The following is a 27770-nucleotide window of genomic DNA, read 5'->3' as shown; positions in this document are numbered from 1 at the left end:
TGGGTGGCTTGCCCACTATACCATCCTGGGGAGTGCAAAGCCACAGTCTCTCAAGTCTCTACAGTGGGTGGCTTGCCCACTATACCATCCTGGGGAGTGCAAAGCCACAGTCTCTCAAGTCTCTACAGTGGGTGGGTTGCCCACTGTACCATCTTGGGGAGTGCAAAGCCACAGTCTCTCAAGTCTCTCCAGTGGGTGGCTTGCCCACTGTTACATCCTGGGGAGTGCAAAGACACATCTTCCCAAGTAGATGCAGTTCTCTACTGGTACTGGGTGGGACTGGTGCCCAGACTGGATGAGTCTCCCCGTGAAAGTACATGTCCTGTCACAGTCCCAGCTGCACATGGGAGAACGATGCCTGATGTGCCGGACTATTCATACCCACACGGTCTTTGCCCTGTTCAGCGGTCTTCACCATGGCGGTCTTTGCCCTGTTCAGCGGTGCTTAGCCATGGCAGTCTTGGCCTTGTTCAGCGGTGCTTAGCCATGGTGGTCTTTGCCCTGTTCAGCGGTCCTCACCATGGCGGTCTTTGCCCTGTTCAGCGGTCTTCACCATGGCAGTCTTGGCCTTGTTCAGCGGTGCTTAGCCATGGCAGTCTTTGGCCTGTTCAGCGGTGCTTTGCCATGGCAGTCTTTGCCCTGTTCAGCGGTCTTCACCATGGCAGTCTTGGCCTTGTTCAGCGGTGCTTAGCCATGGCGGTCTTTGCCCTGTTCAGTGGTCCTCACCATGGCGGTCTTTGCCCTGTTCAGCGGTCTTCACCATGGCAGTCTTGGCCTTGTTCAGCGGTGCTTAGCCATGGCGGTCTTTGCCCTGTTCAGCGGTGCTTAGCCATGGCGGTCTTTGCCCTGTTCAGCAGTCTTCACCATGGCGGTCTTTACCCTGTTCAGCGGTCTTCACCATGGCAGTCTTGGCCTTGTTCAGCGGTGCTTAGCCATGGAGGTCTTTGCCCTGTTCAGCGGTGCTTTGCCATGGCGGTTCTGGTACGGATATTGGTGTGTGGCATTACGATCTCCACACTGGACATTGGTGTGTGGCATGACGATCTCCACACTGGACATTGGTGTGTGGCATGACGATCTCCACACTGGACATTGGTGTGTGGCATGACGAACTCCACTGGACATTGGTGTGTGGCATGATGAACTCCACACAGGACATTGGTGTGTGGCATGACGAACTCCATACTGGACATTGGTGTGTGGCATGACGAACTCCACACTGGACGTTGGTGTGTGGCTTGACGTTCCATCATTGCCCAGCGGGGCTGTGGGATTCTGGACCCTCATGGGCTGTGACTCCGGCGGTGGCGGTGGTCTCCTGACCAGTAACGATACTTGGGCCCTCCTGGGCTATGACTCTGGCGGTGGTTTCCTGACCAGTTATGATACTTGAGCCCTCCTGGGCTGTGACTCCGGCGGTGGCGGTGGTCCCTGACCAGTAACGATACTTGGGGCCCTCCTGGGCTATGACTCTGGCTGTGGTCTCCTGACCAGTGACGATACTTGAGCCCTCCTGGGCATGTGACTCTGGCGGTGGTCTCCTGACCAGTGACGATACTTGGGCCCTCCTGGGCTGTGACTCTGGCGGTGGTCTCCTGACCAGTGACGATACTTGAGCCCTCCTGGGTTGTGACTCTGGCGGTGGTCTCCTGACCAGTGACGATACTTGAGCCCTCCTGGGCTGTGACTCTGGCGGTGGTCTCCTGACCAGTGACGATACTTGGGCCCTCCTGGGCTGTGACTCTGGCGGTGGTCTCCTGACCAGTGACGATACTTGAGCCCTCCTGGGCTGTGACTCTGGCGGTGGTCTCCTGACCAGTGACGATACTTGAGCCCTCCTGGGCTGTGACTCTGGTGGTGGTCTCCTGACCAGTGACGATACTTGGGCCCTCTTGGGCTATGACTCTGGCGGTGGTCTCCTGACCAGTAACGACGGTGCTGGTGGTTGTGTCTGGACCGCCAGAAATGATGGCGCACTTCTCCGCCGTGACACTCACAACAGGTTGGGGAGACTTCCTCGGGACCTTCCCCACCTTCTTTTGAGTTACAGATGACTCACCAATCGCCTTGGATCCCATTTCACTGTTTGTCCCACCAGGAGTCTTGACACGTCCCTTAGTCCACTCTCCAATTTCGGAGCCTTTACAGGGGGTGGGTTGACAGTGCCTTGGCTCCGGGTCCTACTGCCTGCCCTGGTGGACGGGGAACTCCAAAAACCTGGTACACGCACCACTGGTACTGGAGGCTTTATGGCTGAGGCGCTACGACGGGACTGATGAATTGGAGTGGGGGTGGGGGCAAAAAGGTCAATTTGACATAGGGACAGTTTATGACGTACACTGGGATGGGTAGCTGGAGGGGATCTGGGAGTGGAGGAAGAGGAGGTGGTTGTAGGAGGTGTCACTTTAGCTGTTTTGGGTGCAGGTGCAGGTACTGGAGGCTGTCGTGAGGTGGATGGATGTTGGGTGAGTGATTGCCGGCGTTTGTGTACTTTGGGAGGGGGCGTCACAGACACACTGGGAGAGGACACAGGGGACGTGTAAATGGCAGTGGAGGTGGTGAGTGCAGGTGAGCGGCTTGTGGTGCTGGGTGTCCTGGTGCGAGTCCTAGTGCCTGTAGATGTGGTGCATGCAGGTGTATGTGTAGACAAGACTGGGAGGGAGGAGGGAGAAGAGGAGGAGGGGGACACAGTGGAGACAGTGGATGTTGCTGTGTCTGTATGGGTCTGATGCTTGTGTGAGTGCCTGTGGTGTGTGTGGTGCCTATGTTTGCTTGAGCTACATGTGTGTGTTGACTTGTGTGCATGCTGGTCTGTAGGTGTGCTTGGGATGGGCTGGGGTACAGGGGATTGGGTCTGGGTGGAGGAAGTTGGAGGGGGGAGGCTGGACACAGGGACAATGGCTGCCATCAGTGCTGAGGCCAGAGATTGCAGGGTTCGCTGAAGGACAGCCTGACCAGAATGAATGCCTTCCAGGAATGCATTACCGTGTTTCAACTCTCGTTCTACACCCTGGATGGCATTCACAATGGTAGACTGCCCAACAGTGAGTGACCTGAGGAGGTCAATGGCCTCCTCACTGAAGGCAGCTGGGGTGACTGGGGCAGGGCCTGAGGTGCCTGGGGCGAAGGTGATGCCCACCCTCCTGGGTGAGCGGGCACGGGGCGAACGCTGAGGGGCTGCTGGGAGGATGGTGCTGGTAGGGGAGGTGGCGGCTGTACCTGTAGAAGTGGGGCGCACAGATGGTGCCGCCACCACAGGGGAGCTCCCATCGGCGGACGAGTCCGTGTCGCTGTTTGGTGATCCTGTGGCCGACGTGAAGCTCCCCTCGCCCTCCGTCCCACTGGTGAATTCAGAGTCTGTGGTGTGGCCCTCCATGGCCATGTGGGATGCAGCTCCCTCGTGCTCCGGTGCCACTGTACCTCCACCTGTTGATGCTGATGTACAGAAGGACAGGGAGAGCAGAAAAAGGGTGGAGACAGAAGAAAGAGAGTTTTAGTGCATGGCATACCGCTACCGTTGACGGACAAGACAAACGCAGCAGCCCCCTGCATTACGCCATGCTCCTGCCCTCTGCACATGCAATTTCTGGTATATGGCCTACATGGCAATGGTAGAAATCTGCCCACATGGGTGGCAAAGGGGCAACTATACATCAATTTGCCCTTTTTCTGAGCTGGGGTAGAGTGCCACATGGCCTACATAATGGAGGGGCCTTGCCTACCTAACTCGCCCTGGCCTAGGGACACCCACAGCCCACCACCCCCACCCAGACAGCTCCACTGCACGCAAAGTCCATAGGATGAGGGTGTACTCACCCCCTTGTGTCTGCTGTGATGTCCTTAAGCACTCATCCAACTCCGGGTAGGCCACCACCAGGATCCGGAACATCAGGGGGGTCATGGTGCGACGGGCACCCCTCCCACGTTGGGAGACCATCCCCAGCTGAGCCTCCGCCGTCTTCTTGCTGCAGCGGCGAATGTCCTCCCATCTCTTCCGGCAGTGGGTGCCCCGTCTCTGGTGGGCCCCCAGGGTCCGGAAATTCCTTGGCGATGGCACGCCAAATGTCCCTCTTCTGGTGGGCGCTGACCTACATGACATGCACAAGGAAAGAGGAAAAGTCATTACCTACGGCACCGTCGTTGTAATTGGCCCCCTCCCAACTCTATCCCTGTGGCCCATTCATCCCCATGCATGACTGTTCTATGTACTCTGCCCCCTTCCCTCATCCACCCAGCCCTCTCCACCCAGGCCTGGCCCATACAACGTGCTCCCTGTGTACTAACCTGTTGGTCTGCAGGACCGTAGAGTAGCGTATACTGGGGGAGGACCCCATCCACAAGTTTCTCCAACTCCTGTGCAGTGAAGGCAGGGGCCCTTTCCCCAGACGCAGCAGCCATCGTCGCTTCCAGACCGAGGTCACAGCAGCACTAGCAGTGTAGGTCCTCTCCTGTCGAAGGTCAGGTATCTAGTGATTGAACAGATAATGGTGGTGACGTCCGCGGCGGTGACGTCCACGGCGGTGCGCATCATCACCGCCAGCGCACCTGTTCATTGGCTCCTGGGACCCATAGGGTCCAATGTTAACCAATGCAGCATTGCGCCGCGCTCTACGACCGCCTACCGCAACGGTGTCCAACGCCAGCGCAGTTACCCCACAATTCCAATGTCCCAGTTTAGAGGTCAGGCAGCCGCCATTTCAGGGGCCCACATGGCTTCAATTACTACTGCGTCACACATACCGAGGCCTACACTCAAAACCTTTCCCGGATGGGTTAATTGTCTGTTGTAGTCTTGTGTGTGACTGTGGGTACATACCTGGAGGAATGCTGACAGTTTCTTCGCTATTGTCCTTCTTAGGCACCGTCATTTGGGACATATTGGAAGATGGCGGAATCCGCCGGTGTACCGACCGCTGGTGGACCTGTTGACAATGGAAGAGCGACATGTCATCGTGACATACCGGTTTGACCGTGCCACAATCCAGGAACTATGTACCCAGTTGGAGCCAGACCTGATGTCACCAATCCGCCATCCGACTGGAATCCCCCCTGACGTACAGGTGCTGTCAGTGCTCCATTTCTTTGCAAGTGGGTCTTTTCAGACAACAGTGGCCGTGGCATCAGGGATGTCCCAGCCTATGTTTTCCAACGTGTTGTCCAGAGTGTTGTCTGCCCTGCTGAAACACGTAAGGAGATACATCATTTTCCCTGAGGTGGCGGATTTGCCTACAGTGAAAGGTGACTTCTATGCCCTTGGACATATCCCCAAAGTCATAGGTGCCATTGATGGGACCCATGTAGCTCTGCTCCCCCCCGCAGGAATGAACAGGTGTACAGGAACAGGAACTGTGTATGGCTATTGGGGGACTCTGGTTACCCCAACCTGTCCTGGCTACTGACCCCAGTGAGGAATCCCAGGACCAGGGCAGAGGAACGGTACAATGAGGCCCATGGGCGGACTAGGAGGGTGATCGAGCGGACCTTCGGCCTCCTGAAGGCCAGGTTCAGGTGCCTCCATATGACAGGTGGGTCCCTATTCTACTCACCGAAGAAGGTGTGCGACATCATCATCGCCTGCTCCATGCTCCATAACTTGGCATTGCGACGCCAGGTGCCTTTTCTGCAGGAGGATGATCCAGATGACGGTGTTGTTGCAGCGGTTGAGCCTGTGGAGCCTGTGGACAGTGATGGGGATGAAGCTGATGAAGATGAAAACGACAACAGGGAGTCAGTCATACAGCAATATTTTCAATGAGACACAGGTGAGTACAATTTCATGTTTCTCATTATATTACATTTCACACGTCTACCTCTATCCTGTACCTACATTTCACTCCCTATTTGGTAACTGAGTTGTCCCCTTCCATTTCAGTTTCAGTAATGTGGTAACCTACGTGTCAACAGCTTGCACCCTTGAAAGGCTTGTGATGTGTGACATTGGTATGTTGACCTTCCAATGGGTAACCTTTTTTAACACTGTAATTGACAATACAAAGTTCACAATGATTGACTGATTCCAATATTATTGAGGTTTCAAGGGTGTTTATTGAAGTGCATAAAAATGTAGGGGGGTTGTGAAATGGGGAGAGGTCATGGTGGAAGAATGTCCATGGCAGAGTCCAGTCTATTAGTCTCACAGGTACATTGCACATCTGGCCATTGGAAGTGGAGCTGAGGCAGTTCCAAGCTGAACAGGGTAACAAAGTGGGGGGACAATCAGGGTGGTCTTATTTCCTGGCGGTGGTCTTGCTATCTTGCTCTGTCCTGTTCCTGGATCTCAGGGCCCGTTTTCGTGGTGGTTGTCCGTCTGCAGGGGGTGGGGTGCTGGTGTGTTGGTCCGGTGGCGGGGCGTCCTGTCCACTAGCACCGGCGGAGGTGGTAGGCATTTCATCATCCTGGCTAGTGTCAGGGGCCCCTTGGAGTGCCACGGTGTCCCTCAAGGTCTTTTGAATGTCCGTCAGCACCCCTACGATGGTGCCAAGGGCGGAGGCGATGGTCCTGAGCTCCTCCCTGAACCCCAAATACTGCTCCTCCTGCAGACGCAGGGTCTCCTGCAACTTGTCCAGGACCGTTGCCATCGTCTCCTGGGAGTGGTGGTATGCTCCCATGAGGGAGGATAGGGCCTCATTGAGAGTAGGTTCCCTTGGCCTGTCCTCCCTCTGTCGCACAGCAGCCCTCCCAGTTCCCCGGTGTTCCTGTGCCTCCGTCCCCTGGACCGTGTGCCCACTACCACTGCCCCCAGGTCCCTGTTGTTGTTGGGGTGTTGGGTTAGCCTGGGTGCCCTGTAGTGGTGGACACACCGCTGACTGACGTGTCCTGGGTACGGAGGTATGGGCCCGCTGGGTGGGTGCTGTGCTGGGGTTACCAGAGAGTGTAAGCTCGGTGTTGGGCTGTGGCTGGGCAAGGGGAACCGACTGTCCTGAGGCCCACGATGGTCCGGGCTGGTCATCAAGATCCAGTAGGGCAGAGCTGCTGTCGTCACTGTTGGCCTCTTCTGGGGGTGGAGTGGTGTTGTCTGGACCCTCTGGTGTGGTGACTTTCCTTCGGGTTCCTGCGGGGGTATAAGTACATGATTATTGCATGTGTGTGTTTCATGGTGTGCAATGGTTGGGTGTGCGTGAACCCCAGTGCAGGCATTCCTGTGTGGGGGCTTGTGTGGTGATGTTTGGGGGGTGTTGTGGGTCCTTGCAGTGGGCATGCTTTAGTGATGGGTGTCCATGCTTAGTTGTGTCATGTAGGTCTTGGGGTTGGGATGGGTGGTTGGTGTTATGGGTAGATTAGTGAGGAGTTAGGGTGATGGGGAGGGTGTGAGGGTGGGGGTGTTTGATAGCATGCAGGTAGGGTGGGGGATATGATACTGAAGATTTGACTTACCAGTGTCCGTTTCTCCAACGACTCCTGCGAGGCCCTCAGGATGCAGGATGGACAAGACTTGCTCCTCCCATGTTGTTAGTTGTGGGGGAGGAGGTGGGGCTCCGCCGCCAGTCTGCTGTACCGCGATGTGGTGCCTGGATACCGTAGAACGCACCTTCCCCCGTAGGTCATTCCACCTCTTCCTGATGTCCTCCCTATTTCTTGGGTGCTGTCCCACAGTGTTGACCCTGTCGACCATTCTTTGCCATAGCTCCATCTTCCTGGCTATGGATGTGTACTGTACCTGTGAGCCAAATAGCTGTGGCTCTTCCCTGATGATTTCCTCGACCATGACCCTGAGCTCCTCCTCAGAGAAGCGGGGGTGTCTTTGGCGTGACATGGGGTGGTGTGTGTGATGCGTGGGGTGGTGTATGTGTTGATGAGTGTGGTGAGTGTAGTGGTATGTGGTGTTTTGTGCGTGGATGTTGTGTGGGTGATGGTGTAGTGTGACCCTGTGTGATAGTGTTATCTATTCTGTGCTGTCTCTCTCTGGCCTTCGTCTCTAATTTGTGGTCGTAGGGGTTTGTGGGTGATGTGGGTGTGTGTTTTATATTGTGTTGGGTGTGTGGGAGTGGTGTGTGTATGTGTATCAGGTGTGTGTATTTGGAATTGTCCAATGTGGTGGTGTTTTGGAGGTGTGTGTGTATTTTGAGCGCGGCGGTGTGTACCGCCAATGGAATCCCGCGGTTGAAAGACCGCCGTGTGGATTCGTGGGTCGTACTAGCATGGGCGTGTTTCTGTTGGCGTGGAGGTGGAGGATTTGTTTCCGCATATTTATCGCTGACCTTTGGTGTGGCGGACTTGTGTGGGTGTCTGAATTTCGGCGGAATCCGTGATGTGTGTCATAATAGCTGTGGCGGTCTACCGCCGCCGCGGAGGTGTATTGGCGGTCTTCTGCACGGCGGTAAGCGGCTTTTACTACCAATGTTGTAATGACCCCCTAAATCTTCAGACGGTAAATCAGATATTGTACGGGTGCACTATATACAGAAAGCAGACGCTTTTTTGTCTTTTTTTTTATTTTCAGCAGGTCTCAAAATGCAAAACAGACTATCGGCTTTGCCAATCCTTGTTTCATTTGCTCATGTTTCTTTATCTCCTGATTTGGTGAGGACCTGGTTGAGTGAGTGCTTTGCGAAGACCATTTTATTGAGCAAGAGCAGTGGTTGATTTGTGAATAAAAACTCTCCTTTGAAACATGTGGCTTTTGCATTTAAATGTGCGAGCACAGAACGCTGAGGCAATCATAAAGCCATCCGGGCCTCCTTAATCTATTTACAGCCACTCCCTGCCCCTTCAGCTCACTCCTGCACCTTTCTGCTTTCTCCCATAGTGACGCTTTTCCTTCTTTCTCTTCGTCCTTCATTCTAATATGTGTCTTTTGCTTGCAGTAATTGCCTGATGCAGAAAAATAAGTGCCGTTGACCCGCACCGGAAACTACCGGCTCAAGCTAAGCACTGAGCAGGAGCCCCTCGAAAGTGAGGTGTATTAAATGGAACAGTGATGTATGTGGAAAATCCGGCTGACAGCATGTTACAGAAACCAGAAAGCTATCAGGAGGGGGCCAGAAACAGTAAATTAGAGAGAACTATGCCGCGTAGTGTGCTCTTGGTGTTCCCCGTACTGTAGGAATGCCACAATACTGCAATAGGGAATGAATTAGTAAATTGTGAGGGCTTCAAGTGATGAAGCCATGGGCATCGTTTTTGGTCTCAAGAAATCACTAGTTTGACTATTATGATTTCCCACTTATTTGGACAAATATCAGATGAACCATCTCAAGAGTTGGTAGCGCTAATGAGAGCTGTGATACCTATAGGTGCTTTTGTGGCCCCACGGCCAGCAACTACGACCAATGCACAACAGCCGCTTGTGTGACACAGTAACTTGTGGCAGGGCACAATGGACTGCAACTCTGACCACTATACATTCCATTGCAACTCCCAAAGAAGTCATTCATTCATTTGCACTTATTGTAATTTTTTTGCCCACATCTTATGATTTTATAATCATCTTACTCTGGTTGCATCCAGTGGAGGTTTCAATGGGGGTTAAAAGTCATGCAACACCACTTCTTATAATGTCATTTGGGATCAAAGGCAATGTGATGCCAGTTCTGCTCCAGTATAATATCCCTCCATTGAGATACATTGTGAGAAATTGGGTTGTTGGCTGAGGAGGATGTGAGACCTTCTCAAACAACAGCCACAATCCCTGTCAGAGTGAACCACAAAAGTCACTAAATTAATCTGTGCTTAACCATCTGGGAGATGGGTACAAAAGCAGTCATGCTTAAGTTAGAGGCACTGTTTAAAGCATTTATGCAGCACTTAAACAGTAATAAGGTGACAACATAACACAAGATAAGTTCCACGCCAGTTTAAAAAAATGAGTAAATGTTAATGAATTATTTGACATCAAAACAACAAAAATTAAATCAGTAGAACCGAAGTTATGATTTTTAAAATTTTAAAGTGAGAAATATCATCTAAAAGATCGAAGTGCCAACCACAGACATCTAGGGGCATATTTATAGTTCCCTAGCGCCACCTTATGCCACATTAACGTCATTATTTTTTACGTTAATGTGGCCCAACAAGGCCGAAAACCCCACGCCTTATTTACAGGGTGGCGCAATGCATGCATAAGGGGAACTGGAAAAATGGTGTAAGGAAATCTATTAGATTTCCTTACACCATTTTTAGCAGCACTTTTAATGGGGCCCTATGTACTCTGTAGGAGCAGTGCCAATTCTTTGGTGCTACTCCTGCAAAGTCGATAATAGCGTCATGAAAAATTACGCTATTGCCCCTTACCCTGCGCCATGGTGCATCCTATTTTAAATATGGCGTACACATGGTGGTGGTAGGGGGGTGCTAAGAGGTGCAGGGAATGTGGTGCTGCACTCGGTGCAGCTCCACTGTCCATAAATCTGCCCCTTAGTTGGCGAGATCAGGACAAAGTCGAAAGTCATGGCCGACCACGATGGAGTAGTGTTCGGATATACAAAGCGCATTGGCCCCTGTCACCGCTTACCTTTGGACTTGGAAGAAGGTCGGCCTGGTACAGGTGGAGAATTGTGGGAGTTGTAAAATGTGTGAGAAGGTAAAGTTCAGAGGGGCAAGGCAGATGGCAGTGTCCAAGGAGTAGGCATCATTGTCGAGGAGCCACTTAATGAAATTGCAGTGAAGATTTGTACGTTGGGGCTTAGTCTTTTTTTTGGAAGTTGAACATTTCCAGTGGGATGAAGCTGCAGGCTGTAGCCAATGAGGGCTCCACGGGGCCAGATACTTTTTCTGCAAAGAGCAGCTGAACAGGATTTACTGCAGAGAAGAACATAGCAGAAGTTACTGTAAAATCAGGCTGGCTGTGGCTGCACCTTGGGCAGATCAATGAGCAAGTATGGTCAGGTTTCTAGTCTATTCTCAGAGCACCTTTTGGTAAAAAATGTTTTAATTCCCAAGACTTGGATTTGAGCTATCTAGGCACCTTTTTTACCCCTTGCAAGGGTCCAGGACTGGAGGGGCACCACTTAAAGGTCAGGACTCATTCAGGCAGGGCCGATATGTGGGGGCGCAAGATGGTTGGAGATTTTTCTGTCCCTGAGACTCTGATCAGGAGGCATGCCAACTAGCCCTTGGAATTATTATGGAAGCCCTGGGTTGATGTAGAGTGCAGGGCTCAAGCAGCAGGGCAGACCTCTGGGGCTCAGAGCAGGCTTCAGGTAGCAGAGCAGTCCTTATTGGTACAGCAAATCAGTTCTTCCGAAGTACACAGTAGGCCACAGTGGCAAGCAGTCCTTTGAAAGTCCTTCCACAGGTCCAGGAATGAACTGAAGAGTGGGTCTGAGGATCCCCTTTTTTAGGTTGCATGCACAAGTGCTGTGACCTGTAGTAAGTATTATGGGTTTTTAATCATGCCCACCGCACTCCCGTCACACTCACTCGCTTGTGGGCTTGCCTTTCAAAAATCCTTTGTTATCATTGGTGAATGCTTTACGTTTATCCCTCCTTGGGGCAGTTTTGTTACCACCTTACAGACTGCCCCTGTTACATGGATAATTGCACGATTGCCTATACGTTTGATTGCAAGCAAACTTCTTTATCCTTTTGTGTCTCTCCTTTGCGCTGATTCTCATGGCGGCCATGGCACTTTGAATCGGCTCACTTTTGTTAACTGTTCTACTTTTCAATTTCAATTTAATGGCAAGAAAAGTCCAGTAAGGAATTTACAACACTAATAGCTTTTACTCGAGCAAACGCAAGACCCATTGCATTGCAAATGCTTGCTATACATAGTGCCCACTTTGAAGAGGAAGAAATGTTTGGAGCTTTCCACCTAAAGAGGTGTATGGAATTTCCTGCCTCCCTGTCCTGCTACTAGTCTGTCTGCAGGCACAATAGGATAGTGTGAAGCTCTTTGTGTGAGGGCAGGACAAAGCCAATTTAAATGAAATTGGGGCTGTGCACAGCTCTGCCCCTCCTCCTTCCTGCCTGGGATGGCATATCCCGGCACATTTAATCCCTCTATTGTTTGGCTGTCTGGGAGGACCATACAAAGGCCAACTACCACTAACATCAATTCATGTTTCCCAGGTTAGGGCAAAGAATGCCAATGTTCTGAAAGTGGCATTTAAAATCTGACTTTACCATTAAAGAGGAATTTGAATTACAATTCCTCAGACACCAAACTTGAATTCTCTACCTGCTCCTAATCAAAAGTTAGCACTTAGTAAATGTAATAAGGTAACCAAATTTTACAATACACCCTTCCGTAAGGGTTGTCTAGGTCCTACTTTAGGGGTTACCTATATGTAAGAAAAAGGGAGAATAAGGCCTGGCAAAGGGGTTATTTTGCCAACTTGAATTGGCAGTTAAAACTTCTGACAGGGTACAATAGCAGCCTTGAGACATGTTTGGAACGGCAACTTAAGTGGGTGGCCCATGAGTACTCCAGGCCCAATAGTAGAATTTAATTTACCCATAAGTACTGCAGGCCCAATAGTAGAATTTAATCTACCAACCCTTACTAGGGACTTATAAGTAAATTAAATATGTCCATGATGTGTAAGTCAATTTTACCATGTTCTATGGAGTGAGCACAAGCACTGTACTACTGGTTAGCAGGGTAAAGTGCACTGAATCATTATGCCAACAATGATAAATTCAGAGAAATGGGAGGTGTGAAGGCAGAAATTTGTGCGAATACCACCATAAGTCTCACATGCATCATTCTCAGAGAGGGATCACATAATTTATTATGTGAAATTTGAACCAGTTTTATCAACAATGGAAGGATATGCTGCTTCAAAACAAATGAAATACATCTTGTTGGTGTACTTCAGTCACCACAAGTTACACAAATCTTGTGAAGTGTAATCAGTGCCAAAATGGCTGCCTTAATGCAAACCATAACAAAGACACTTGAGCTCATTATGAGCCCACTCAGCAGCGTGGTAGGGAGCCTTCAGGCCTCTCTTTACATCCACGTCGATGTGAACCACTTGTCAATGCCTGGTCTATAGTAGATTTAAATAGTTAAACGAGCAGTGGCAAAGCTAGTAGGTCTGGTTGTGACAGGCAAATACAAAGGTTATTTCTTATGTCGTATGGCATAACATAAAAATAAGGGAGAAAAAGGAAAGCTTACCACATCCTAAATGTAGCAGCTATATGCTTCCAAGAAAATGTAAACAAAAAAATTAACAATAGCATATCATTTTGGTAAAAAAAGTACAAACTCTTCCTAACAAGCAAGTATACGAAGAATGAGCACTTTAAATATTTTTGGCAAATATAACACATTCCACGGAACGAAGGAAAACCAAAGCAGAAACGAGAGAAAAGAATCACATCCAATTTCTCTGAAAAAGTTTCATGCATAACCTACAGGGCACCAATATTTATTTAAGTGGTGGCACACAGCCTTACTAGCAGCTGCAGTGAACAGCTATAGGAGATAGTTTATGTGAGTCATTTAAAGTTTTGATAGTAGTCTGCTAGGCCTCCAGATCAGCAGAGGCCTTCACTTACATCTTCCTGGCATAAGACCACCCTCCATAGGTGGAGATCCCCACAAGGCAACCAGGCATCTCTGTGCTTTCAGTGGAGCAGTCGCAGTAGGTAAGTGTATTTATTAGTGTTACCTCTCTACCACAAATTGAGAAATTGTAGACATGGGTTATAAGACTCAGGGCCTGATTTACAAGTCAGCAGAGGGAATCCTCCTTCACAAACGTGACAGATATCCCGGTATTAGGATCCCCATAGGATAGAATGGGATTGTAATACAGCGGACAGGATATCCATCACATTTGGAACTGAATATCCCCCTCCGCCGACTTTTAAATCAGGCCATCTGTCTGCCTATTTCTCAGTAGTCAGCGTTTTATTTTAAGTTGTTAACTATGTTAAAATACAAGTATTGCGAGCAGGTAAGTAGAACATAATGAAAAACAAATGTATTTTTCCCTTTTGAATGCGTAGGTGGTTTACATAAAAATAATTTCAAAGAAATGTGGAAATTGGTGAAACACTACCAGTTTTGTCTGCATAGTGACATTGGTCGCAGAGATAACGAACGCCATTTTTTGCAAGAAAATAAAAGAGGTAAAATCTGACCTTTTTCTCAGTGAGCAGAAGAAACAAATAAAGGGGCAAAAAAGACCCTAAATCTACTTCATGAGTGAACTTGATAAAAGTGCCTGTAAATCAGGAATGTTGATTGTCTACCATTCAGAATAGATCATCTTAGTTGGGCCCCTCCAACTGTCCACTGGTAGACCATTGAGATATTTCCCTGCCTTACCATGACATCACAGAGTTTTCCATGTTTGTTGGGATGGGTGGCCAGAAAATCTTGCAGTGATTTTCAGTTTGCAGAGAAATTACCAGCGAAATATGCGAATTCGCACAACACATTGCTGCTGTTTTCTAGTGAATTAATTTGAGGGGTTTTTCGACCAGCTATCCCTTTTACATAGTTTCAACAATATGTGCTTAGGGGTCACCCGGCTAATGGATGTTATGCTTATGGTGTTCTGACATTTGGGATTTTAGGGTGACTGAAGAGAAGATATTTCAGCACAAGTTCAAGATAGTGGTCGGCAAAGTTCCGAAACTTTGCCGACTTCTATTCTGTGACGTTTGTCACTTTGCAAAGTTGGCATTTTTTAAAATGGCTGAAAAAAGTAGATTTTGTCCTCAAAACTTTCAATCTATGGCTTGTTTGCAGAAAAACGTCCTGCTCTTGCAGTTTATTGAATGATACCATTACTGATCATCTTCTGAAGAGGTAAAGTGTGGCAAAGATTGAAGAAACTACCATTATGTTGAGATTACTTAGGGCCCAATTTAGAGGTTGTCAAATGGGTTAATCCATCACAAACATAACAGTAATCCTATCTTGTTTTTGAGTTTGATGGATGGGTTAGTCTGTCATAAACATGAACGAAATCCTGTCTTTTTATTACAAGTTCCATGGAATATAATGCACTTGTAATAAAGATGGATGGAATATCCGTATCAATTGTGAAAGAGTAACCTGTCCACAAACTCAAATCAGGCACCTACTCTCCTAACTTCAGCCACCTTTGCAGTCAGACAGTTGCTCTATAATCTAACTGAATCATTTGGCCTTTTTTTCTGGAAGATAATAAATCCCACTTGAAGTATGAATCAAGGTGAGCTTAATTTTAAACTACAAAAGAGAAGCAGTTTATGCAGATATTTAAAACCAAAACACTTCTGTCTTCACAAGAAAAATACTAGATATAAAAAATCCTCAATAAATACAGATGTCAGTCTACCCAGCTGCAAGCGGATTACCATTTAACAGTCCACGTCAGAGTACACTGTGCTTCAGCATAGATTACCTGCTATGAGATCCAGTTGCCTTGGCGTCAGTCATATATTCCCTAACCCACGGTTAAGGGCAATCCGCGGCTCAGAATTTTCAGAAAAAGGACATTTCTTATTTCTCCACAAATGTTTTAATTCTTCACAAATGTCTTAGTTCCCTGCACATTTTGGACATTGCATACATTTTCTGAACATTTTTTGGAACATTAGAAATTCCCTACATATTTTATGTCTTCTTCAATTTCCGGGTAGTTTATTGCAACTTCAGGAAGGAAGAAGGAATAACTGGGGCCAAGGAGGTCGAGATGGGGTGCTCTACTGACATAGACTTCCAATGCTGCAGGCACTGACTAAGATACCCACTCTTTGTAATAGCAGCTCTGCTGAGTTGCAGGATGGGCTGAGCTGTGGCCACCTGCAGAGAAATCATCCAGCCCAGCTCCTCTACATCAGTGGTTCCCAACCTGTGATCCATGGACCCCTGGGGGTCCACAAAGCCTCCTCAGGGGGTCCGCGACTGCTTAGAAAATTAAATATAATTAACAGGTTATGGCCCCAGCTTTCAGTAATGACTCAGTGGGGGGGTCCCCATATTCCAATAATGATTCAGTGAGGGTCCACAGAAGTCAAAAGCTTGGGAAACACTGCCCTACATGATTCACTTAGCTTGTTTTCTAAGCATTAGAGCATTTTGAAAATACATACAATGAGTGCAGTTTGATGTACTGTTCTCATTATTTTTGTATTGGTCTAAGAAACATGAACATGATTTTTCATTGTCATTTCTGCATATTTTACCTTCTTTTCCCGCAGAAATCGTACAATATTTGTGCAGAATTTCAAACGTTTCTAAAGAGATTCTGACTGTCCTAGTGAGGTAGCATCTGTGAGTTAATTTTACTGGAAGTCTCAGTTTTATTACCCAAGGAAATATTTGAATCTAACTTTTTTTAACTTTATTAAGAATTTTCCATTGTAAGAAAAGAAAGAAACAGTTCAAACAGTTCACTCTGTGCTAAAACGGTATCGAGTACCCTGCGAGAGCTTGATGTACCGTATTCACTTTTGGAACAAATTAATTCAATAAGAGAGGTCATGAAGACACCGACACCGCCCACCTTTCCCCAGCGGAGGCGTATACCTACACTCTCATGCCGCTCCAGAGCACATTTCTATTAACAACGTTAGACAAGGTTTTGCCAAGGCTTGTTAAATAGAAATCAGACCCAGCAAATTAAAAAGCAGCAGTGCACATGGGTTCAAGTATTTGCACCCGCAAGATTAGGCCCAGACAGGACGATTTACAGAACATTTTTGTAGGTGTGTTCTGCCTGTAAGGTGTCAGCATCCCACCTCATCCTGAGGTTGAGGTTCACATGATGCTTCTGGGATTCAGGCGCCGATAGTTCGTGTTTGTGCGCTATAGGAATCTTCAGTGGCTCTGCCAGCACCAATTAGAGGCATAGCTATTGTTAAAATAAAGGCTGTGTAGGCCAGGAGATGCTTCTCAATTATACTGGGAGACAGGCTTCAGAGGGGTTGCCCGGAGGCCAGTTGGATTTCAACTGACCCCAGAAGCACAACATTCTATAAGCTGACATTCTGAGTCATCCAAAAGCCACAACTGCTGTCAACAGTGCAGCAGATGCAGTGGCACTGGGCCGGGGATTTTGTGGCGCCCACACCATCACAATTCTAGACGTTTTTTTCTACCAAAACAGAAAACGAAACATGGTTGGCTTACTTGCATGAAGGCCCCTTACATCTTTGCAAGCCCACTGGCAAAAGTCCTTAATTAGTGCTGGTAGTTGCAGGTGGTAGCATCTCATTTTTGAGGAACATGACTTCTTTTTCATCAACAAACTTTGGCCCATATTTATACTTTTTGGCGTAAACCTCCCCTGGGCATGGCCATTGGAGCCAGCGCCGTGCAGGGGGCTCCAAGTAAGAGCCCAAGCAGTGGTGGGAGACAAAAATATATACTCACCCTGACTTACCTGGGATGGGTCACCCATCCTTAGGTTTCTTCCTGGTGTGGGTGGGGGCGTCTCTGGGGCCAGGGAAGGGCACCTTTGGGAAATTTCCATGGCCTCCGACCGTGGAAACCTCCCTACAGGTCCCCTTACGCCTGCCCATACCCAGGTGTTAAATAATGGCGCTAAGCAAGCTTAGCACCATTATTTAAGGCCCCCTGTGCTGGTTTTTAGTATTGGGGGATAAATATGACGCAAAGGCCATATCGTCCTTTTCTGGATGGGAACGCCTACCTTGCATTTCATTGACGCAAGGTAGGTTTTCCCCTCCAGAAAACAACGTAAACTCCATTACTTTGGCGCTAGACATGTCTAGTGCCAAAGTATTAATATGGAGTTAGGTTTGCGCTGAATAAGCATAAAAAAACAATGCTAATTCAGTGCAAACCGAGTATAAATATGGGCCTCCGGACCATATTTATACTTTTTGGCACAAACCAGCGCTAATGCAGGTTTGCGTCAAAAAGTATAGCGCCGGCTTGCGCCATTCCTACACGCCAGCCGGGGGCCATATTTATAGAATGGCGGTAAGGCCCGTTGGAGTCCTTGGAAAGGACGCTAACGGGGCCAAGGAGGCGTAGGGGGAACCGGGGCTTGTGCGGCAAAATATGGTGCTACACTGTTTAGAGGCAAAAAAATAATTGCCTCTAAGCAGTGCAGTGCCATTTTCTGGTGCACAACCCCCATGGACATGGCTCCTGTGTTAGTAAACACAGGAGCCATGCCCACCACCCCAATGGCCATGCCCAGGGGACAAATGTCCCCTGGGCATGGCCATTGGGGCCAGCGCCGTGCAGGGGGCTCCAAGACAGGGCTCCTGAGCTGTGTTGGGAGAAAAAAAATACATACTCACCAGGACTTAGCTGGGATGGGTCCCCTATCCTTAAGTGTCCTCCTGGTGTGGGTGGGGGTGTCGCTTGGGCCAGGGAAGGGCACCTGTGGGCAATTTCCATGGCCTCCGACCATGGAAATATGCCTACAGGTCGTCTCTCATCTGCCCATACCCAGGCGTTAAGTAATGGTGCTAAGCAAGCTTAGCGCCATTATTTAAGGCCCCCATCCCTCCGTACTGGATTTTAGCACGGGCGTATAAATATGGCACAAAGGCCATATCGTACTTTTCTGGAAGGGAATGCCTACCTTGCATCTCATTGATGCAAGGAAGGTTTTCCCCTCCAGAAAACAACGTAAATTCCATTACTTTGGGGCTAGACATGTCTAGCGCCAAAGTATAAATATGGAGTAAAGTTTGCGCTGAATTAGCGTAAAACAAATTAACTAATTTAGCGCAAACCGAGTATAAATATGGGTCTTTGTTCCAAAGCAAGCGATAGGAGGGCACGCAAGGTGAAAATAGGAGTCTATGAAAACTGACAAAAGAAGAAAGAAGAGGCAAAAAAGAAACTGAGAGAATGAATTGAAGAGACTGAGTGTAGGGTGGTAAAAGAAAGAGCCACATGGTAGGATCAGTGCTAAGCACCCTTGGTATTGAGCATTCTTAGCTTTCAGGAGCCTTTACGGCTCCTCAGAAAAACATTAGGACCTGGCATTTATTATATTTTTCAATTAAGCACTGAGCAGCACTTGGCAGAACATCCAAATACCTTTCAAAACCTCAATCAACATGGGACAAATGCTGGAAAATGAAAACAAGCCATAATACAATTTACTTAAACCAATTATATCAGCACCGCTTAGCTTTCACCTTAATAGTAACCTGCCTCTTCTTCAATGGTAGAGTGCATGAGTCAGAATACCTCTAGCACAGTGGTACTCATAGTACGGCCCGGGGGCCGCATGCGGCCCTCCTGACCTTTACATGCGGCCCAGCAGCACTGGGCTGCTCTTACCTAGACTGAGCACCAACATTTAAAAAATGTAAATAAACAGTCAAGTATTTATTTAAGGTGAGTTGAAGGTTGAGATAAGAGAGGGGTTCTGTACAATGTAACATCAGAAACACCTTAATTTTTAAAGACATATTTGAAACAAAAATGTAAAAGCAGGATCAAGTCTGCTCAAAATTCAAAAAGTGTATTTCATTAACACGCAGAACCTTCACCTTAGTTCACCAGATTATATCAGTGCATTGAAGAAATATATTTTTTCAAAGTGATAATTTTCCAACCAGAATTTAGAAACATTCACTCCCCCATCTCCCACCCCAACAACAATGCCTTTGGTGAGCTAAGAGGCAAGTCAGCTATGTGCACTCTTTCGGTGGCCTAGGTTTCAAGTATACAAAAAAATTACAGTTTATTAAATCAAACACAAAAAGGTTTTGTGCAGCACACATCCTAAAGTCATGCGAGGTCCTCATATGTGATAATGAGCAAAAAGGAGGGAAAGTGAAATAAAACATTTGCATAGGATCACACAGTTTGGTTAAGGGGAGAAGCTGTGATTATTCCCAAGTTTATGGTTTCACGTTGTGCTATTAAGACACTAGGGGCCATATTTATACTTTTCGACGCACAACTGCGCCAACGCAGTTGTGCGTCAAAAAATTTAACGCCGGCTAACGCCATTCTGAAGCACCATGCGGGCGCCGTATTTATTCAATGATGTTAGCCTGCGTTAGCCGGCGGAGCTGCCTGGTGTGCGTCAAAAAAAATGACTTACACCAGGCAGCGCCGGCGTAGGGGAAAATGGAGCTTGGGCGTCAAAAAATGGGGCAAGTCAGGCTGAGGCAAAATTTTCGCCTCAACCTGACTTGCGCCATTTTTTTTTACTCCCAACCCCCATTGAAATGACTCCTGTCTTAGCAAAGACAGGAGTCATGCCCCCTTGCCCAATGGCCATGCCCAGGGGACTTGTGTCCCCTGGGCATGGCCATTGGGCATAGTGGCATGTAGGGGGGCACAAATCAGGATCCCCTATGCCACAAAAAAAATATATATATATACTTACCAGCACTTACCTTAATGTCCCAGGGGTGGGTCCCTCCATCCTTGGGCGTCCTCCGGGGTGGGCAAGGGTGGCAGGGGGTGTCCCTGGGGGCATGGGAGGGCACCTCTGGGCTCCTTCCGAGCCCAAAGGTCCCTTAACGCCTGCCCTGACCAGGCGCTAAAAAATGACGCAAAAGCGACTGGACGTCATTTTTTTTGACCTGCCCACTCCCGGGCGTCATTTTTGCCCGGGAGTATAAATACGGCGCACATGCCTCGGAGTCATTTTTCAGACGGGAGCGCCTACCTTGCATATCATTAACGTAAGGAAGGTGTCCACGCTAAAAAATGACGCAAACTCGATGAACTTTGGCGCTAGATGCGTCTAACGCCAAAGTATAAATATGGAGTTCGTTTTGCGTCGAATTTGCGTAAAAAAAAACGACGCAAATCCGGCGCAAACAGAGTATAAATATGGCCCTAGAAGTATAGCTTTGCGTCCCTTGAGCCCACTTTACTACCAACCCCAACTGCCACCCTGCTGCCATCAGTGCGGCCCTCGGTCACATCAAAGACCAAACTCTGCGGCCCCCGTGAAAATGTTTGCGAGTACCCAAGCTCTAGCATATATATACACATCTATTCCTTGGCTACATCTGGTTGTCCTGAGATGGTCTTAGCTGATTTTCAAGTCCTACATTTTCGCTAATCTGACACATTGTTTGGAATGCATGTTTATTCTAACTGCACCTACACACATACATATGTGCATGCATACACACGCACACACATGCATTTTAAACCTCCTCTCTGACTAAGTGCTGCAGATGTTCATGATGGATTTACATGTGTGAAGAGAATCTGGCACTGCTTCGAGAAATATGCTAACAGCTCTGGGTTGCATAGAATGCGCTTATTTTGTGCCAGTGTTTGAAAGGGCTTGGAACCAGCCCTTATTCCTAAACACCAGTATTTATATAAGACAGTCTACCTCATGGTGGTGCTGTCTGTCTATGTTTGAGTAGTGCTCATTCATAAATAGTTGAATTTACTTACAATAAAACATACAACCATTACACTTTATGGTGACCTGGAAAAGTCCAAAATATCTCATTTGCATTATCTGATGCTTAGTATTTGACAGTGCTGGAGGGATAGTGGATCGTGCCAACCACGGTGGCTTTCTGAGAAATACCCGGGCCCTAGCACTTATGTTTCAGAAAATTCTGCACGGGATCATTGTAAGTGAGGACGCCTTCCAGATGGGAGGATTTCGAAAACGTAAACTGTGCTCTACAGCTCAGGAAATTCCCTTAGTGTTGGTTACCATGTACGAATTTGAATTCAATAGTTAGGCATGGATCACTGTTGCTTTGAGGGAAAAAGTCACATATCAGTTGACGCAGTGGTGTTGGCTGCTATATGTGTGTACAGGGCAAACTGATATGCAAAATTCTACTGTTTCGTTGCTGTAGGTGACTGTCTTCCATACGGACATTGTAATATTTGATTGGTTTGTATTCACTGCAGAATGTGATTAGACAAAATGATACGTTTTGAATACAATTCAAGCCTGACTGCAGTCTTCACAAATGTATATTTGGCCAACCTATCATTCACTTCTAGAAACATGTAGATGACAACTTTTGTCAAAAGGGGTCATACTTTTTTAGTAGTTGCCACCTTCTGGAATGCCCATCTATTTACCAGAGATCATGTCGTATCTTCTGCGAAAGATAAGAGTATGAAAAACCCTGCGCATATAATGCTATAAAGTTTATCAGTGCCTTAGCAATTCAATAACATCTGATTCAATTATGAACTCTGTGATCAAAGTGAGAAGTCCCTCAAGCTTGTTAATTTTGCTGTGTGTACTAAATAAAGGCTTCAAAATAAGGATTGACCGCACAAGGCCTTTTCTAGTACTTATTTTTCACCTAATAACTTATGAGACCCAGTGAGGTATAATAATATGTTTATAATATATCTCTCCCATCAAGAAACAAATGTTGAGGTTCTTCGGTCTTCCTTCATATACATAGGGAACCCATGTGACGTTCTTGCATCATGCTATTTCCACTGTTTATTCGCAAAACAATTGTTTTTAGAACGTGAAACATTTGTTATATGAACGTTTTGTGAATGACTGCTATATTATTTATGTGATTAATTAAGTTGAGTTTTGGCTTTGTTTGGAGTTTATTGTTCATATTTGTGTCTTCTTGTCTTCATTTAGGGTGAATGTTCCCAGAAGTGCTATGACATCTTCGTCCTGGAGACAGTCTGCGTGGCTTGGTTTTCCTTGGAATTTTTTCTTCGCTTCATCCAGGCTGAAAGCAAGTGTATGTTCCTGAGGACACCACTGAACATCATAGACGTAATGGCCATCTTGCCCTATTACGTCACCCTCATCGTAGATGCGGCCTCCACCGAAAACAAGAAACCAGGCGGTGCCGGTAACAAATACCTGGAAAAAGTAGGCCTGGTGCTCCGGGTCCTCCGAGCCCTACGAATTTTGTACGTCATGAGGCTGGCTCGCCACTCCTTGGGCCTGCAGACACTGGGCCTCACAGTGAGGCGGTGCACCAGGGAGTTCGGCCTCCTTCTTCTCTTTCTGTGTGTCGCCATGGCACTCTTTTCCCCACTGGTGTACCTGGCAGAGAGTGAAATGGGCGCCAAGCAGGAGTTCACCAGCATTCCAGGAAGTTACTGGTGGGCAGTGATATCAATGACGACAGTAGGTTACGGGGACATGGTGCCCCGCAGCATCCCTGGACAGGTGGTGGCACTGAGCAGCATTCTGAGTGGTATCTTACTCATGGCTTTCCCCGTCACCTCCATTTTCCACACCTTTTCTCGCTCATACACAGAACTGAAGGAGCAGCAGTTACGAGCGAGCAGACAGATGCACAGGTTAGAGGGAAGGCCACAGTTCTCAGAGAGTGACAGCTCTCCAGAGGGTGAAAGCATGTTTCCACCTGGTTTAGCTGAGCAGCAGTCAACACAGAGATCCGCGGAGCACCGTAACACCTGTGGACCCGAAGCGTCCAGGCACTAGCAACGAAGCAGGCAATGCCAAACATAAGCAGAACACGCGTATTACATTTCTCTCAGAAAGGTGTTATTCATACATGTACAATATGATCTTGCAGGGGAATCACCAACACGATTCATAAAGAGACATAAAAATGCTTTGTTAGCCCAGCAGTGGAGTTTATTCCATTGGAACAGAAAATGGAAAATAAATATATTGCTATTCATTTTACTCTGCACAATCAAATGTATTCAGCACTGTGTCTCCGTAGGGACTGTACATGTGAAAACGGGTAAGTTTATACCAAGAGGCAACAAGCAGATTGAAACGTCAAAATGGCGTCCCACCGCAAATTTTCCAATCTAGCCAGCCATGCATCAATGTGTACATACATGTTTCACAAGAGAGAAAACGAATGTTAAAGTGCAAAGCACTAAAAGGTTTATTTATGCAGTCGCTGCAGAAGACGGCCGCTGTTTTTATTATTGTTTTTTAAAGGTAAGCTTGAACGGCCACAAAGTCCCTGCAGAGAAGCACGTTTTCCTATCTGATTGCCTGAAAGCTGTATTCTCTGTCCATGCCTCAGCAACGTAGTCATATGTAATGAATGTCACTTACAGGTCCACTTCTCTAGATGCCTACAAGGAGAGTTCACTAAGACTGTAAGCCAGAATAAGATGTTCTTTATTGGGGGGGGGGGGAGGTTCAGCTCTGTAGACTATCTAGGCAATTGTGTTTCTGATGTCGCTTTGAAAAGAAGATCAGGGCTTCAAACAGCCATGAAAATATGCCCACGAGTAGCCGAAAAATGTTAATCTTCTGCCACTAAATTACTAGGTTCTAAAAATGTACTGTTTTCCAGGAGGGGAGTAAGCTTTCTGTGAGGTACAAGATACTAACTCCCTGAGTAATATACCTTCTGTAACAGGTATCCTATAACCCTGATTGTCTACAACCCTGATTGCTGATTCAATGTCCAGATGAACTCAAGCCTCCAATCAGAGGCCAGGATGTTTTTTTGTTGACCATCACACCACATCCTACTGGTGCCATGCGTCATCATCAGGTTATCGTCTTGATCGCTATAAACAAGGATGGGCTCAACCGTTTTCCAGGGAGCAGTTTGGATACTTTTTTCTGACGGGTTCTATTAGTAAAGAAAAGAAAATACCTAAGGGACTACCCAGTATTCATCTGTTATTGGGTGCCTTTGGTATGATTAAAAATCTCCATCTGTGGGTGTTTGCAGATGATAAATTGTCCAGACGGTGGTCATCAGACCCATTTTCCTTGCTTTTATTAGGGCGTTTGTTAGTCTTGATACTTATACAGTATGGTGCACAAACATCCTGCGAGCAGAGGGGTGAAAGACGCACAAGTGCACTGATCCATCCATTCCAGTATCTAAGGGCAGGAAGCGCCTGAAGAGGGAGAGATACAGGAAGCACACCTTTCTGGAGCCAGTGAACATGTCTTGGGTAGGGTGAAATGCGTTGAAAATTACAGCTGCATAGTATCTAACGCTGTTACAATGACAGAATCCTTCTTCCAAAGCTCAAGTAAAGGCTGCACGATTTGTCCAAGTCAGGCAAGGGAATATTCTTTAAGGTGACCACAGCTTTCATGCTGATGAGAGAATGTTTCAGTGAGTTCTAAGAAATGCAATCTGTCATTGGTGGAACCGAAAAAGCAAAGCCATGGCTGACTTACCAAACACTGATAAAAGAGGCATTACTTAAACTGGCTAGAATTGTCCAATTTGTACTCCAGTCATTTTTTATATATATTGGCAAACTACGTTTTTTATTAGAGTAAATAAGGGACAACTCCATGACACACACAGATTCAGCTTGCCGAAACCAGTGCACGTCATATTTTAATGTTACACGTATGGACAAATTATATATTTTCCGAAATGACATTGTTCTTCGTTGTCTAGGGCACACACATTGTCCAGTTGCCTGTGGTCAAAGGGCACCACCCAGCAGCCCTGCCTAGTATTCATTGGAACATTATTTTATCGGATTTATAACGCATACAATTGTTCTTAATTATTTTGAGCTGATAAATAAAATGTTGTTAAAAATCATAAGAACTGTTTTGAGGGATTTCTTTTGAAGAAGGTCTACTCCATGTACTTTTGGTTTCTAATGACAACTGAAGTTCGACCTCAGCCATGTTCACACTGACATGAAGTTACAAGCTCGCTTGAGAGATTGAACGATTTTGAAAGAACATCTGACTCTCATTCGGGGGGGGGGGGGGGGGGTTACATATATTTCTTCTTTCGTTAAGAGAGCTATCATAGAGCGTATGATGATGTTGATGACGATGACTAGATTTTATAGAGTGCCAGATATCCAGATATCTGTGGCTGTCCTCGTGCTAGAGGTAAACTTAAGAAGTAACTAATCTATTGTTGAAAAGATGAGTTTTCAGTGATCTGAGAAAGTGGAAAGACTGGGGTCTGCACACTTGAGCAATCAGGATTAAGAAAGTTCGAAAACCTAAGAGCATCTAACCCTGAGGAAAGTGGAATTTTGCAGTTTTACACCTAATAACAAAAATAATCTTTGGTTCAGAAATGCAGCTGATATCAGACTAGAATCTTTGAGATTTTTAAAGCCTCAGATTTTGCCAGCTTCTGGAGGAAATGTAAAAGGGCAACATTCAGGAATTTGGAGTCCTACACTGCTTTCACCCCTCCAAAGGCACATAATCTCAACCTGGATTGAAGAAATAAAAATAGACTAAATAACAATAGGTGATAAACAACAAAAATGTCAATAGACTTGAGCTCAGTATGAAACTCAGTATTTAAAATATTTATTAATTGTATTCATTTATATAGTGCACCATAGCCGGTCAGCATGAGGTAGTTTTGTATTACAACACATCTTAACAACATTTGGATTACAGAGAGATGGAGAACCAATCTGAGATAACAAGATGCCATCAGAGCAGGAAACTACAGAAATAATATGTGGCCAACAGTATGGGAAGCACACTATGAATTTGAGAAGGGGGAAGGATTTATCAAACTTCTTTAAACTTTATTTAAGATTCATAAATTAAGTAGGAACAAAAATACATATGACTCGCCAAAACAAAGCAATACATTACAGATAGCAGGTCTAAAACAGCTCTGGTGGAAGGATTTACACAGCAAGTTTCATTGATGATAAATGCTCGTGAGTATGAAGCGAAAGACATCACATCCTTTCATGTGTTGCTGGGTGGAGTCGGCTTCTTGGTCGGCCATGAACAGACTAAGCATAAAAGCTAGACCTGATATTTTTTGGCATAGTAGCACCAACCAACAGCGCACAATAAATTCCCTCTAGTTTCTTCAAACATAGCATATCACATAGGCAGTCTGAATATTCTGGACCTGGGTTACTGGGCCAACCGATAGGTATGCACCTCTTAGCTGTGCTTGCCACATAACCTAGGATCCTTCTCCTAAGCGAGGGACAGATGTTAAACAATCCAATAGCCAAACCTCAGGTACCAGCAGAGGTGTAGAGCAGACATTCCCTGCCAGCACTCATACTGGTGGACAACACCCGGATATAGGAAAAAAGCTCAACTTGAGCTATTCTACACTTAGAACATCTATCAGGGACAGTAGGGTAAATGTTCTGATGTAGGGCTTGTGTTACATATGCACAATCTAGATATTTAAAATGCAGCAATATATGCTTATAATTAAGGGAGGCTTTTTTCTGTAAGCATGCTGTAGCCCACTGAGCTTCCATTAATGAGTGCCGCAAGCCCACTTCCTAACAATGCCGTTAAACCTTGCCTAGAGGCAGTGGTGTAAGGAACCTTTGGGGCCCCACTTCAAGGGATGGTGCAGGGGCGCCTCACAATACCCATTACCGTGAGCTGACTAGCTGAGCAGGGTCCCCTTTATGTATAGAAGAATGGAGGCTCCTCATTCCGCAGGTGCTGGGAGGGTATCTGTTACTCCTTTACCTAGAGCCAACAGGCCGGGGCCCTATTACGCATCGGGTACACTTTCTCTGTTTGTGCCATGGCGCACCTTAAAACAGAGAAAGTATGCCCTATCACATTTAATGTGCTGCCCCAATGAGCTTGCGCTGTCCCCAGGTCAGCGCATTCAAGTGAAAAACGGAGCGGCTGCTTTGAAGCCGCTCTGTGTTTCAATGTGCAGGCTGTAACTGGCCTGCACTTTTTAAGGGGGATTAGAGATCCCCTTGCAGCAAATGCCCTCGCCAGCCTGCAAGGGGATGTCTGGGGGGGTCCATAAGACGCCCTTTAAACCATGCAGAGGGCTGCCATCAAGGGGCGCACTAACAGTGCGCTACCTCACAGATTCTTTGCCGCTGGGCCCACGTCTATAATACGGTTCAGGTACAGAGGCAAAGGGATTCCCTCTTTTACATGGGACCATGCCCCATGCAAATGAGGGAATGCCACTGATGATAGCACTGGCGCTTCAAGCTTCTGCGGCCCCTTCTGTAACACCAAAGTGCCCTGGGGCAGTGCTTAATTTGTGCTTATTGTTTCCGGTGCTGA

At 47.1% G+C, this 27770-nt stretch overlaps 1 protein-coding gene across 1 annotated transcript in view; it reads left to right on the top strand.

The window, feature by feature from the left end:
• The window catches only part of LOC138282357 (potassium voltage-gated channel subfamily G member 2-like), a 913601-nt gene extending 888284 nt beyond the window's left edge, over positions 1–25317 (top strand). The window contains exon 5 of the mRNA XM_069219780.1: positions 22431–25317. Within this exon, the coding sequence (XP_069075881.1) occupies positions 22431–23252 (822 nt within the window). The 3' untranslated portion in view covers positions 23253–25317. The remainder of the gene's footprint in view (positions 1–22430) is intronic.
• The last annotated feature ends 2453 nt before the right edge of the window (positions 25318–27770 follow it).

This window comes from Pleurodeles waltl, chromosome 2_2 (assembly GCF_031143425.1).
Source record: "Pleurodeles waltl isolate 20211129_DDA chromosome 2_2, aPleWal1.hap1.20221129, whole genome shotgun sequence".
Classification (NCBI taxonomy): domain Eukaryota; kingdom Metazoa; phylum Chordata; class Amphibia; order Caudata; family Salamandridae; genus Pleurodeles; species Pleurodeles waltl.
Note: the sequence above shows the minus strand (reverse complement) of the source record. Positions and strands in the feature narration are given on the sequence as shown.